This window comes from Xiphias gladius, chromosome 8, assembly GCF_016859285.1.
Source record: "Xiphias gladius isolate SHS-SW01 ecotype Sanya breed wild chromosome 8, ASM1685928v1, whole genome shotgun sequence".
NCBI classification, from domain to species: Eukaryota; Metazoa; Chordata; class Actinopteri; order Istiophoriformes; family Xiphiidae; genus Xiphias; species Xiphias gladius.
Window position 1 is genome coordinate 6,875,793 of NC_053407.1, and position 15,038 is coordinate 6,890,830.

A 15,038-nucleotide genomic window follows, 5' to 3' on the forward strand; every position below is an offset into this window, starting at 1 on the left:
GTGTCACTACAAACATCAAATATATCAGTTCTGGAGTTCTTCAGATTTAACAGTGAAAAAGAAATCATTTCCCCACGGTCATTTCCATGTACTTCACTGTGGGGTTTGCAAAAAGAATTAAACTGGTTTATCAGTTTCCCAATATCCATCTTAATCCTATCACCCACCCAAGCACCACTGTACAGAGCTTTAGCATGGGCATCAATGATGCAAACAATACACACAGCCATCTGTTTATCCAGTTCTAACTTAAATGTTAAAATAAGATTTAAACAGTGAACGCCTAAGTTTGTGACATTGAAAACATCCTGAGACCATCAATAATAGATATATTTAGAAATTGTTTGAGATAATTCTTCTCTCTTAACAATTACTTTAACTTTTTCCAAAAAAAAAAGACAATACGTGAGAATTTCTGTGTATCCTTCTCTTCAAGTGTCTCTTTTCGTAATAAGAAGCTATTTGCTCTCTGCTTGTTTCTTTAAAAATGTCTTTGAATGTGTGTCTTTGTGAACAAGATAACAGGATTTCCTCTGCTGTCTAAATCCAGCTTGTTGAATTTGGATGAAAAAAAAAAGGTTGGACTTAGGTTCCAATCTGTTGTCATGGTTTCTTCCTCAGCGACAAAATGTTTCCTGCTCTGGGATTTGGAGCGCAACTCCCGCCAGACTGGAAGGTATCTGTGTGTTTATTGGTGATGTTGTAGTTATTGTTATTTTGTGTGTGTGTGTGTGTGTGTGTGTGTGTGTGTGTGTGTGTGTGTGTGTGTGTGTGTGTGTGTGTGTGTGTGTGTGTGTGTGTGTGTGTGTGTGTTATATACCTACTGTATGTATGTGTGTTTGTGACAGAGAGAGAGTGAATGAGGGGGGTGGTGTCATATGCGAACATACAGGTAAAACAAGCCAATATTATACATACATTTTACAATATACAGACACACACAGACTGTAAGCATTATACATGCATATTCACATGATTACGAAATTGTCGACCCATCTTTGTTGCCACGGCACTGAGCTGATGAAAAGGACAAAGGAGAGACAGCAGTACGCAGAGTGATGGAGAGGGGGCTGGAGGGACATGGTGTGGGAGAAATGGACAGTATTTCTCAACAGTATTTCACAGTGTAGTGAAGGATCAATATCATATATCATTTTTTTTTTTTGTCTCCTCAGGTGTCACATGAATTTGCCATCAACTTTAACCCCACCAACCCCTTCTGTTCAGGTGAGACACTTCACAGTAGTTTCTGGTGGCATTGATGACCCTGCCGCAACCTTTGCAAATATTGATAATATTTTCCCATTTTTATATCACGCTTAAATTTTATATTTTAATTTTATTATACTGATATGTATACTTGTTTTATAAAATAAACACATTTTATGATAAGGACGGGGCAACTCCTGCCAGTATAAAACTCATTGTGACATATTTGCAATTTATACAAACAAACTTGGCTTTACTTAACAATTAAAAAGAACCAGCTCACTAACATGCTGACTTGTTTTCTGTTTACAACTCTATCCCGTTCATAAAAGCAACAGGTGACACTGTCGCTCATCTATGCTCATAGGTTCTTTTCTTCTTTGTGGCCTGGACCCACGTCTTCTGCCAGCAAGCTACATGAACAGATAGAAGTTACTAAGCTGTTTCTTGCCCTGTGAAGATGTAAAATATACTTTGTCTACAATTTTATTGTATGTCAAAAAGATTTTAGGCCCATAAATATGACTACACTAGTGTTGCAACAGCAAAAAGGTTTCCAGCTCTTTGGATAGCTGAAACATTCACACATAAAGCTGCGTTATCATTGCAAATTTGTGGAAATGAATAGGACACTGCAGAGACAGAAACAAAACACCATTGCAATAAAAACTGGAGTGTTCTTCAGTTTAACAACAATTCAAGACACACAGAGAAAAAAAAGGTAAACGTTTTACTTTGTACAATACTTTGACTTATGACCAAATACCTGCAAAATGAATGATGTTTTCATCAGCCTCAGCTGTACTTTTTGTTTTGTGCTAATAAGCAAATGTTAGCATGCAATACGCCTCCACAAAATTAACCCTTTACTTTTAAGGTAAGCAACAACTTCTTTACAAACTATATAAGAGAGCTTTACAGATCATCTATTCTCAGAAAGGCCAATACAGCCTTCAGTGCACACTAAGATGAAAAGAATCAGTTAAAACTATTAAACCTGATTTGGAGGACTGAAGTCACAAAGTGCTGGAACTGCTACATAAAACCTTTTTATAAAATGTGCAATATTCAACCATCCTAACAAGGGGTTAGCATTCTGTTTGAGAACCAAATGTATGTTTTTTTCACATCTGTTGATAGTGTATACTACGGATGGGGCAATGTGTTTTTTTGTCTTGAAACGATTCGTAAAGATATGGAGTTTATGATTTGTTTCAGGCATGACAAAATTAAAAGTTCAAAGACAAGAAAGTATTCCTCTTTTTCCCATTTCTGGCACTGGTTTGATTTAATATATTAAAAAAAAAGAAACCATACATGCAGCAAAGTGCTAATTATATTTCTCAAAAAAATGACATCTTCTAATAATAAAAAAGGATAAGATAAATTCTAAACATAAGTTGGGTTTAAGAAATGTTATCTGTAATTAAAATAAAAAAACCTAACATTACAAACAAATAGTCTGAACTAAATACTTGAGCAATCAGCTCACTTCGATAAACTGTTAATGTCCAACTGGCAATGTCCGTATTTCTTGTATTGTCTGTCACCCAAGCATTGATGTGATATGGCAGGTTCAACTCCCGTTCCACTACAGCTGGTCTAAGGACTTCTAAAACATTAGTGCCCGTGTGCAATTCAAATTAGATTAGATAGATTTGTCTCAATATTATTTGTGTGAACAGATCCACAATCTGTGTGTAAATGTGTAATCTATAAATATGAAACACCTTCCACCTTCCAAAATATCTGTGAATACATTCAGTTAATTTACAAAAAAATGAATAGCATTAGTGAATATCTTCCTGACATTTAACACTTTTGAACAGGCGTTTTTGAATCTATTTTTGTTTGTGAATCAAAAAGTCATTTGTGGATCTCAGTTCTACACTTGTATCACTCGGCTATTTTCGAAAACGCTTGATCGCCTGCTGATGATGTAATTTCTGCATTTCAAAGTAAGAGCAGTCTCTCTGTGAGCTGTTTTTTTTTAACAATCAACAATAAGTAACATACATTTATTATATATGTTAATGTGACACATCTGAGTATTAGTGTGTATTTATTTGTTCTATATATATATATCTAGTACACACTTTTGTATACATTTCTGAGTGTGAAAGGTGAAGGCACAAGGCCGCTTTTGAGCAACTTTCATGTCCCTAAAGCGGTGGGTTTGCGCTGCTTCTTCTGTTGGCAGTTATCTAGCCACTGAGGGCCAGCCAACTCATCTTTTATATTGTTCATTCATTCTTTCCGGTGAGTAAAAGTCACAAAGCACTTCAAATCACAAGTGGATTTTGCTTCAACTGGCAGGAAGTTTGCCTCAAAACTGTGTGTAAAATGCAAATCCACAAGCGTAGAATTGAGATCCACAAATGCCTTTTCGATTCAGAAATTAAAAAAGGGATTCACTAATGCCTGTTCGAAAGTTGTAAATATTAAGAAGATATTAACAAATGATATTCATTTATTTATAAATTAATTGAATGTATGTACAGATTTTTTTTTTTTGTGGAATTTGTTTTTGTATTTGTAGATTTGTTTCATATTTGCAAGAGAATTTTGAAAGTTTACAAATCTTTTTTGTATTTGTGAAAGATGTTTTATATGTACAGATAACATGTCTACATATTTATTCTGTTCACACAAATAATACTGAGGCAAATCTATGCCCATAGGTGTCACCCAGTATCCTCTCATAAAGTGCGCTGTTAATGTGATATACTGTAGCTAAAGTGTTGTCTTGATGGAACTTTGGCTCCAGCACTGCAATCAACCTTCTAAAGCCCTTGCTTTCGACTACTGAAAATGGCTGTAGTGGCCATTTGCTTTAGTTATTTCCTTAGCTTATTTGCCTATTACATAAAGTATGTAATAGGCAAAGAGAAACATGTATGGTTTATTATGGATGACTATTGTCTTCTCTTCTGTTATCATAATGGCAACATTAAAACATTTCAATACATTTTCCCATCCCTATGGTATACAGTATTTTGGAATTTCTTATAATGTATACCTTATGTATAGCATTTTTTACTATGAATGTGTATATTTTTTATCAAATTGATATGTGAATGAAGATAATACAACTTTTGCAGCCATATAATAAAAATAAACAGCTGTATTTAAGTTGCAGTCTTGACTTCATAGTTCCCTTAAAAAAAACAAAAATACATGCAGGTTGATGAGGCAGTTGACATTCAAGAGTTTGGTTGTTTAATCTTATTTGAGTCTACCACAGCAATGCTGACGAGAAATAATATGTTTGGAGATGGGAGGTATATGTAAAAGCCATTGTTTTCATAGGCAGCTCATCTTTTTTTCTTTCCCCTTCACAAACCTCTCTTCCTCCTCTGGTCTCTCTTCTTCTTTACACGTTGAAATTTAAGGTGTGTTTGAATTTAATTTTGAATTTGAATTAATTAATTTGAATTCTTTCTCTCTATCTTTATTGGTCTCTAGGTGTGGAAGGCATTGCCCAGGCCTACTCTGCCTGTCTCCCTCACATTCGTTTCTATGGCCCAACGAACTTTGCTCCAATTATCAGCCATGTAGCACGTTTTGCTGCCCAGGCCCTTCAACAAGAGAAAGCAGCGGTAGGTAACAATAACTAATCTGTTTATCTGCCTTTCCACATTTTAGTTATTCTTCATCTGAACCTGTATAATGAAAAAAAGAAAGCTGTGACAGAGTGTTGTCATGTATTGCCAGGTAGTTGTTTATCACCAAACAGAGCTGCTGACCCAACCAAAATCACTAAAAATACATGCCAAAACACAGCCAGCTTCTTACCGGTACCTATCAGAACACCCTCTTCTGTCACCACACTTGCCCATAATGGTCCACATGCCCATGTTCCAGAAATAGACTGTGAAAGTGTAGCTTCTGTGATGTTACCTAAAGGTTTCTCAAGGGAATTTAAGAATAACTTGAGAGTCCCCGACTTAAATATTTTTAAATATTGAATTGAATATTGCCTGAAAATTTCATACCAATCCTGCTATTATGTGCAAAGATTGTATATAGATTTGTATGTTAAGTTGGAAAATTCGGAATGAGAGAAGCAGAAAAGCAAAGGTCGCTCCTGGTTAAACTGCTTCTTTTGTTCCTTGAGTTGGAGCAGGCACAATTATCATCATTTCTTTCAGTTTTTCTAGCTTTCTTTCTTCGCCCACATGAATTGAACTGTCAGTTTTTCTATATGTAACTTAAAGCAATAGTTTGGGTTTTGTTTGGCTTTACAAGTGGCATGGTTCTATGGATAGAAATGTTGGTCTGTCATTCAGTCGGCTTGTCAGTCCCACCACTTTGGTGCAGACTGAAATTTGTTCGCATCTACTGGATGGATTGCCATGAAATCTGACACAGACACACATGCCCACTCTTGGGATTAATTGTAATTTACTCAATTTTCCATCTTTTCATTTTTTCACTTTTCATCTAGTGCCATCATCAGGTCAAAACTTCAATTTATCCAATACTTGACCAGATACTTGAAAAAATAATGGAAAGTTCATCAGTTGCAGTGGTACCATTTTAAAGGTGCTATATGTAAGTTTTTGAGATTGCTACCTAGACAACAGCATTAATTGCTGTTTACTTACCAGTCTAGAAGAAATGTTGCGAGTTCAAAATCAAACTTTATTCCGTACCTTGAATGAGGTAACATTAGGGTGATTGAGCCTATGGCCCACTGAGGAAAGTATTGTAATATTTATATATTTGCAATATTACGAACGGGGCAACATTCCAGGGAAAAAATGCTCTATTAAGTTACTGCTAATGCAAACTGAACATTTCCTACTGCTGCAGCTTCACATTAAAAGCATTTAACTGTTGAAACACAAGTTGATTTTTGTTATTAAGTAGTCATAGGAAATGCAATGTGTTTGTCAGTGAGCCTTATACTTATTGCTATCAGTCGGGGGACTGTGAGGGCGATGGCAAAAGCTTAAGCTTGTGCCTCTTGAGGTAGTCCTTTTTGGATTTTGAGGTGTGTTTAAGATCATTATCCTGTTGTAGAAGCCATTCACTTTGTGATGTTTACTCCCAGAATTTGCCTGTATTTAATTGAATCCGATATTCCCTTTACCAGTTAAATGTTCCGTGTGCCACTGGCCCAAAGCATGAACAATCCACCCCTGTGCTTAACAGTTGGAGAGGTGTTCTTTTCATGAAATTCTGCACCTTCTTTTCTCCAAACATACTTTTGCTCATTGTTGCCAGAAGTTCTATTTTAATTTAATCAGTCCATGGGGCTTGTTTTCCAAAATGTATCAGGCTTGTTAAGATGTTCCTTTGCAAACCTCTGACGCTAAACTTCGTGGTGACGACACAGCAAAGGTTTTCTTCCGATGACTCTTCCATGAAAGTCATATTTGTGCAGGTGTCACTAAACAGTAGAACAGGGCATCACCACTCCAGAGTCTGCTAAATCTCTGGGGGTGGCCAAACTTTTTCATGCCACTGTAGTTTTTTTTGCTGCCCCGGAATTCTGTGACCTGTGGTATTAAGCCGCATTTGCTGTTACCACCACTACAGGTGTTGCCAAATAAGCCAGGACTGACATTTTAACTCTTGTTTTGCTTCTATTTCTTTCACTTCTTTCCTTCTATTGAAGTTAGCATGCTAACCAGCTAACCCTGGCCCATCCCATCTCATAATAATATCTTGCAAAAGTGAGTCAGTGTAGGTCCAGTCTGCTCTCAGCTCAACATGAGAAGATGAAGAAGTAGTGCTGCCTAGAGGCCGTACTCTAACCTTGTGTCTTGTAAGTGTCTGAAGTCTGAAGCGACCATTATCACCACCACCACCACCACCTGCTCCCGGCAAGAAACCATGTTTGGCAGCAGAGAAAACTTAAATACCTTTGAGTGCTGGTTAGCAAATGTTAACATGCGAGCATGTTAAACCAAGATGGTGAATATGGTAAAAAAATTATACCTGCTTAGTTATACCTGAAAGCTAGCCTTGTCATTGTGAGCTTGTTAGTATACCATGGTTAGCATTTAGCCATAGCACATGAACTTCTCTGTCTGCAATTTGAAAGTGTGTTTTGAGAAATTAGGTCAACTCAATTCATGGACGTGTGTTGGTTCAAGTAGCATCTCTACTCAAAAGTATGGAAAAACACCTTGAGTGGTACAGGCTTTAGTAGTTTGTTTTCATTAGCCTATCATCAACAAGTACATACAAAGGTCTAAGAATTCCATATGGTTCAAATAAGTTTTTAGAAAATAAAGATATTGTTACCTCCACCAAAGAGGTTATGTCTTCACCTGTGCCTGTTTGTTGGTTTGTTTGTAGGTGTATTTGTCAACAAAAACATTGCGCAAAGAGTACCGAAGCGATTTGTACTAGAAGAATCCATTAAATTTTGTGAAAGATGCAGATTATTTACTATGAATTTGAATTTTTTAGTCTGAAGTCATGTGTATGTTGTTTGACACTGGCCTTGATGGAAGTCTGGTCTCTACTGAGTGCCATTCTAGTTACTTATTTACTGTGACAGTACACTTTGGCTGCGTGTGCTTATAAACTAGAGTGAAGTTATTTAGTTTGATATAGTCTCACTGGGTTTTTATTTCTGATTTATGAATCTTTAGTTTTTAGTGGGTCTTTAAATAAAATTAAAGGTGTATTTGCTTACTTTTTGAGAGTAGCTGCTACATGATCCAATTTACATACAGACATAATGAATGCACCTTATTACTACACACAGATATACAAGAAAAGACAACCACAAGTTTGATCCTTTGGATGATATCCTTTCTTTCATTTCCTGATGCTTTTTTCCCTTTTATTGAGTTACATGCTCTTTTGCACTAAATTTGGACTTCTGAGGTGGTTTTTTGCCTTTATTCGTAATTTGTAAGCCTCTCTGTTGTACCTCACTTACTTTGTTCTCAACTTTCCTTTTTATTCACTGTTCACTGACCGTATCAGTCTTTATTATCATTGCATAGGTCAAATCACATCAAAGGAACGCATACCACTAAATACTATTGTTAATTAGTATGACAACAGTCAGTAGGGAATACCTGTCAGGGCAGTTTGTACTCATAATTTATCTACTCTGTTTAGCAGCTTGATGGCAGACAGGACAAACAAGTGTGTGCATCTGTTGGCTTGGACTCCTGGCATGTTGACCAGAGTGCCAGGGAGGAGGGTGACACACTGGATTAACAACTTCAGTTTTTACACCACTTTGCAGCTGAGATACTGACCAGGCATTTCACACATTTTCGGGCTTATGAGTATTACAGGGAGGCATCCTCCATCTCATAGTCTCCTCTTTATGTTAGGGGCTTGGCTCTAAGGTTGGCAGTGTCTGTAGGTTTGTCAGTCCACTACTTTGGCCCAGACCAAAATATCTCAGCAACTGTTGAATTGATTGCCATAAAGATTTGGACACATTCCTGTCCCTCATCATGAATTATAATAGTCTTAATGTTCCCCTGACATTTAGTCTAGTGCCATTATCAGATCAAATTTGTACTTTGTCTGATCTTTGTGGTCAAATACCTGCTAAACTAATGACATTCCCATCAGCCTCAGCTGAACTTTGTGTTTAATGATAATTAGAAAATGTTAACATACTGACACGCTAGATTTAGATGGTAAACATGGTAAACATTATACCTGCTGAACATCAGCATGTTAACACTGTCATTATGAGCATGTTATGCTGAGGTTAGCATTTAGATGAAAGCACTGCTGTGCCTAATTACAGCCTCACAAAACCCCTGCCATAGCTGTAGACTCTTAGCCTTGTCTGTAGATTACCTGCTGTAGATAATCGCAGGTCATCTACAAACTGACAACCAAACAAGGTTCATCTGACCTGTAAATTCTAACATAACTGGGATTCTTGCTGGTTTCCTAAAATACAACCTGAAGCTACTTTCATATACATGTTCACTCTTGTAGCCATCCCATTGTACAGCAGTCCTTTCACATTAATGAGATTCAAAAACAAGTATTAAGCTTTATACATGACAGATAAGATTACCAGCACACCTGTAGTCATCTCAGAAGTTATGTTTTAATAGAAGATCCAATCCCAGCTGATCTTGTTTAATCTGACTTCAGTTTTAGTCCAAACTAGTGAATTACAGCATACTGTACTTCCAACTAGTGAACCACTGGATGGTGTATCTAAGGCAGTTATGCATAAAATCCAAATTAAGAGCAAGCCTAAAGCTCTGTCTTTTTATTTTGGTAGCATTTCTTGGTTGGAAGCCATATTTTATTCCTTGAGCTGTGGGTCAGTCTCGTTCAAGTAGGACTCATAAGAACTTCCTTTTAGGCTGCGTTTAAATTAACAATAAAACAGTATCAAAAAACAAATCTGTCTGTTATGTTGTAGTTGTGTTGCTACGCATACTGATGAGAGAGGCGGTGTGTGATTACAATACCATTAAAACCCACAATATTTTCACTTTACATCAAGTATACTTACAAACAGGTACTTTATGCAATGGGAAAGAGCAGAGGACATTATTTGACATAATACAGTTTTATAAACAGGCAACTGCCTCCGTAGCACAAACTCTTGTAGCACTACATGGTAGCACTGATGCTCAACAAGCCCAATCATACTGAATGAAATAAATACATCCAAAAATGCAGGGAACACTGCATTAAAACCCTCAACCCACACAGTTAACAGTACTATGGTAATCCATGAAATACAGTATAAATGTAGGCACTATTACTCACCCATCGCCTATCACAGCATCTAGTCTATCGAAATGGCCTTGTCTAGCATTTATCAGAACACTTTCATGTAGCTATAAATTAAAACTACATTCAACCGATGCATCAAATATTCCTGAAAATATGAAACAAATACCGATAGATTCTCTGTGCTAGTGGGATGCCTTGTACCATCCACATTTATGTATGCCAAGACTCCACTATTTATTTATCAATTTCATCATTCATTTATTCCAGCCAGTCTCTGTCATGAAACCATGAACACATGAATAAACACTTTTTCCCCTGAAACACACAGTTGGGGTATTTTTCCAATTTCACCTTTGCAGGGCTGTCTGTGCCAAGGTCGTCTGGAAATTTAGTTGGGATTGGAGCTCCCGCCGATGTGCGAATCTCAGTCCACTGACAGTTCTTTTCTGTGACCAAACCACTTCCTAATATCCATCGCAACTGACTCAACAACAAAAATACTCAAACTTTAACTTCAGTCAGATTAACATCTCACAGAAATAACAGGCAATATGAATGAGAATTATCATCATGTCATAAAAATTGCAGTACACTTAATTGTTTTCTTAATTTCTTTAAATAACACAGTATTGTTTGAATATTTGTTTGTCTATCTGTCAGGGCAACAATACATAAAATGTATTGTATATTAATATATACGTTTTTTACCATGGTGTGGTGGGGGAAAGCTGTGTAACTTGGGTCTGATAAAAACATCTGATGATGACTTGGGTGCTTAGTCTATTCAAATCACAACTGAGTGTGCAATTGCAGTTGCTGTTCTAGCTTCTAAATCTGCTACTTTGGGACCCAAATAAAAATATTTGCCTGTTAGCCACAGACTTGCTTACCGTGAAGCAGCAATGCTTCGCACTGGCAGTGGTTCAAACTCCAGCAAGCCTCACTGGTGCAGCAGCAAATCATGTCAAGTCCATGTACCTATTTTAATTTCTAACTGAATGTTTTTACAAATTTAGAAGTAACAATGCAAAATGATTGGAAGTAATCATTTCGTAACAAAAAGAAAGGATCTTTTAATAAATAGCAGGCTGTGCAGCTGGAGGAGGCTTTCCCAGTCCATGGTTCAGTATGTTTCAATTTATGCTTGTGCACTTTGATGTTTTGTCCTCAAGTTCATGTGTCTGACTGCGTGACTACACTCTAGTACTAGACTACACAACAGACAGCACAAACTGAGGTCTTGCACATGTTGTTGACATCAAAGACGACAAATAGCCTTGGGAGACTTGGGTTAGGAACCACATTACCTGTAAGGCTCAGCACAATGTTCCCACTGCGGTCACTCACGCAAAAAAATGTACAGATGTGTGACACACACTGGAGCTTTAGATCTATAAACGTCCAACAAATTGTACATATCCCCCATTTGTACGTCTCCAGTGGCACGTCTCCTACCTAAATCTGAAGAGAACACAGTAGTTGGGTATAATTATGCTCCTACATCGCTTTTTGTCCATAATTGTACCCTGTCACCCACAGGGTCACAAATATATGAGCAAGATACACAAACGGTTGTACTCATCTGTGTGTCGTCTGCCAGAATCCTATTGTTTTGTAACGAAATGATCGCAGACCCTTTTCTTGTTTAGTATAATAGTGAATTCAAACAGGGGTGGATCAAAGGAAGGAGTAACAGTCATTAAGATGTTACAGCCACATTAGAAGTGTGTGTCGACCACATACTGGGGTAATGGCTGGTGACTAGTGTGTATGTGTGTGTATGGGTAAGTGGGTGGATAGGTAGTAGGCTGCACAAATCGGCTGTTGCTCTGCCCTAGAATGTTCCTGTTCCTGGTCCCGATGATGAGAGAACCTGCGACTGCAGACTGCTTGACTGTGTACGAACACACACACAGGCTGCAGGCCAGTACCAGTCTGTCCCAGTGTGCGAGCGACCCAGTCTGTCTGTGTGATAATGCTTCTCTAATGAGCGCTGCTGTTAACACGTTAAAGAGATATGCTGCAGAACCCTCCCTGTGTATCTGTGTTTCTTTGTGTGTGTATCATTGAAGTAGAGTTTTTGAAATAAGCATTGAAGTAAAGTCAGTGTGTGTCTTCACATTGTCTTATCATAGCATAACAATTCACATTCTAGTATGCAGAACTTATCACTGATTTTTCTGTGCTTATATTCACATTTAGTCTGTCTCATGTCATATAATATTTTCAAACCTTAAACTAAGGGCTTGTATCACAAAGTAAGTTAAACTTATTCTGGATTTCTGTGGGTTACTATGCTTTACTGAGCCTAACTTTGTTGTTGATATGCAGTATCACAAAGCTGGTTTTCAGCTTGCTCAGTAAAGTCCAGGTTTACAGAACCAGCTCTGATTCCATTCATGAAAGAGCCGTGGGCCCTGTTTTTGTGGCAGTGCAACAACCAGCACAAGTGGCGCTCCAACAGTTTGGTGTTTCACTTTGTCTGTCTGTGTGGTATTTTGGTGCTCAACACAGAGCACATGGTGCACAGGTGGGAGGAGAGGCGCCAACAGATGAGAGGTTCATTCAAATTAGGCAGTAGCGAATTGTTGGCATTTTGGTCGAAAATGTGTCTTAGATGTGCTTACAATAGACATCAGTTTCTGGCGTAACATAACTTTCAGGCGAGTCTGGTGATTTTACCAACAAGAGCAAACTAAATACTTGGAGTAAATGCGCAGCAATGACAGAATAATGCCTAAGATGTAAAGAAATTGTTTTAACTAAACACTCTGCAACCAGTAGATGCTTTTAAATCAGCATCAAAATGAATGTTTTGTGGATAAAGCAGGAATATCAGTAAATCAGTCTGCACTGATATATAAATGAATATAAGGTATTCTTAGAGTATCTGTTGTCCACAGCTGCTTTATACTGTGTTAAAAGTTTCTCCTTCAGTTCATTAGGCTGCTGGTGTCATGTGGATTAAAGTGGCGTATCGATCCCGTGTGTCATTGCCTCCTTTTCAATATTCCTTTTAGCAAAAGTGGCATTTCATGTTTTATTCTTGAAATGCATTACAAAGCAAACACTATTGTGCTACATTTTACAATATGTGACCATTTAAAACATGAGATACAGTAGAATTAAAACTGAAATAGCGTTGGATTGAAGATGTCATGTAAATGGCTTTATCAACATGTTTTTTTAATTTATTTCTATCAGAATTGTACAAAGTAAATAAAAACTCCTCGTTGTGTTATAATTTCCTGAAGAAGCGTTTTTCCATTAGTTAAGCTGTTTTTGTCATGCTTCACTGTGATTGTCACAGCTGTTTTGAGCAGTGAGAGCAGTAATGTGATTGGTTGAGAGTATATTTATTAATCACCTCACCCTCCGATCTATTTTCACCTAGCCCTTTTGCACATTCCGTGCAGCACAAATGTGAACCAAAATAGCAAGTACGCTTGGAGACGCCCACACAGCCCATGCGTCCAAGACCAGGGGCTGTGCATGATAAGAATAGGCAACATCATCAGCGTCATGGGTGAAATACTTGGAGGAGAACTCCAACAATTTTACACATCAAATCTGTTTACAGATCTTGAGGAGTACTTTTGGAGCTTTTTGTGGCTTCAGAGAAAGCTGTGGGAAGTCTAATAAATTGCCTCAGGTGATATCACATACATTTTTCAGGTGGCCAGAATGACTCCACACTAATGCTAACGTTGCTCCACGTCTATTGAGTGTTTAAATAAGCAACCGTTTGCTGTCACATTAGCTTTAAAGCAACTATATTTTAACAATGTATTAAATGAGTGTGATGAACCAACAAACAATTGCCACCAGAATCTGCAACTCTCATTGACTTTTAGAGCTTTATTGTGACTTTCGGGGCATTGTTTAACTGTCCAGCCCACACATTTGCTGTTCTGGTTCACTCTCATCATTCCTCATTTTTGACTTCAAAATACAGCTGTTTCAGCGGAAAAGCTCAAAAAACTTCCTAAACACTACCTATTCAACACCAAATGGCAGACAGACAAAGTTAGCCACTAGCTGGTGAACATAGAGGAGCATTTAGCAGCTGAAGAGACAGATGTTTCTGTAGATAGAGATGAAAAAACAGAGCTAAAACACTCAACATTAAAACTTTTTATGCTGCACCAAAGAGGCCAAAAGATCAGTTATTGCTGTTTAACAACTTTAGAGTAATAATATGTTAATATTGTGTTGCACTGTCCTCAAGTGGCCAAAAAAGTCAATTCAGGTTACAACAATACGAGTAAAATCCAGAAACACTTGGTCTGGTTTGTTACACAGGGAACAGATATTGTTTTTGCTATATTCTACCCATGAAAGTAGAATTTCTAATTTCCCACAATATAATATATTGTATATTCAGTATCAGTATATTTTCTTTTTATCACCTTTAAATAAGTTTGATGCTACCTGTCTATGATGAGAAAGATAGATAGAAAGATATGCAGTAGTGATAGTAACTCCATAAAATAGCATTCTGGCTCTATGTTTACTCTATGTTTACTCTGTGTGACTTCTTGTCATCAACAGGGCATGGTCCCCTAAAAGTGTTATAGTTATAATTAGTGTATGTTTGTTTTTTGTAAATAAAAATGATAGAATGAGTGCCATCTGTCTACACAGTCCGTCTATAGACATGAAATGCTCCCCCTTTTTTATACAGTATATACAGACAGATATTTTCATACTCTTTAAATACTCCCTTTGTGCATTCATTATGTTCCTCCACTCATTTATTTAGGTTTGTTAATTTAAGTGGAAATGTATTAAAAAAAAAACGAACAAGGAAAAACGTCAACATGTATTGATGACAACATGCTATAGGATATTTCAGTCATATCCCGAAAAAACCTGGTCAACATTTCACCAAAAAAAAAAAGACATTTCACAAAATACAGTGACATTTCACAAAACACAACATCTCACAAAACACAAAAACATTTCACAAAACACAACAACATTTCAGATTACGGAAAGGTTGGGACAACACTTGTGATTGGACAGAACCCAAGTCAATTCAGTGTTTATTAAATGGATGGGGTTGGTCAGAGGGATTTTGTAAAACCTGTGCTGCTGTGATTGGTTGTTTTGCTGTCAAGCAAGTGATAACGCTCTGG

The 15,038-nt window shown here is 37.2% G+C and overlaps 1 protein-coding gene across 2 annotated transcripts in view; it reads left to right on the forward strand.

Moving 5' to 3' along the window:
- Nucleotides 1-15,038, forward strand: part of cpne2 (copine II) — a 55,116-nt gene that overhangs the window by 31,069 nt on the left and 9,009 nt on the right. For both annotated transcript variants that reach the window (XM_040133906.1, XM_040133907.1), the window contains exons 12-14: nt 622-676; nt 1,176-1,227; nt 4,675-4,808. In XM_040133906.1, coding sequence (XP_039989840.1) covers nt 622-676; nt 1,176-1,227; nt 4,675-4,808 — 241 coding nt within the window. The remainder of the gene's footprint in view (nt 1-621; nt 677-1,175; nt 1,228-4,674; nt 4,809-15,038) is intronic.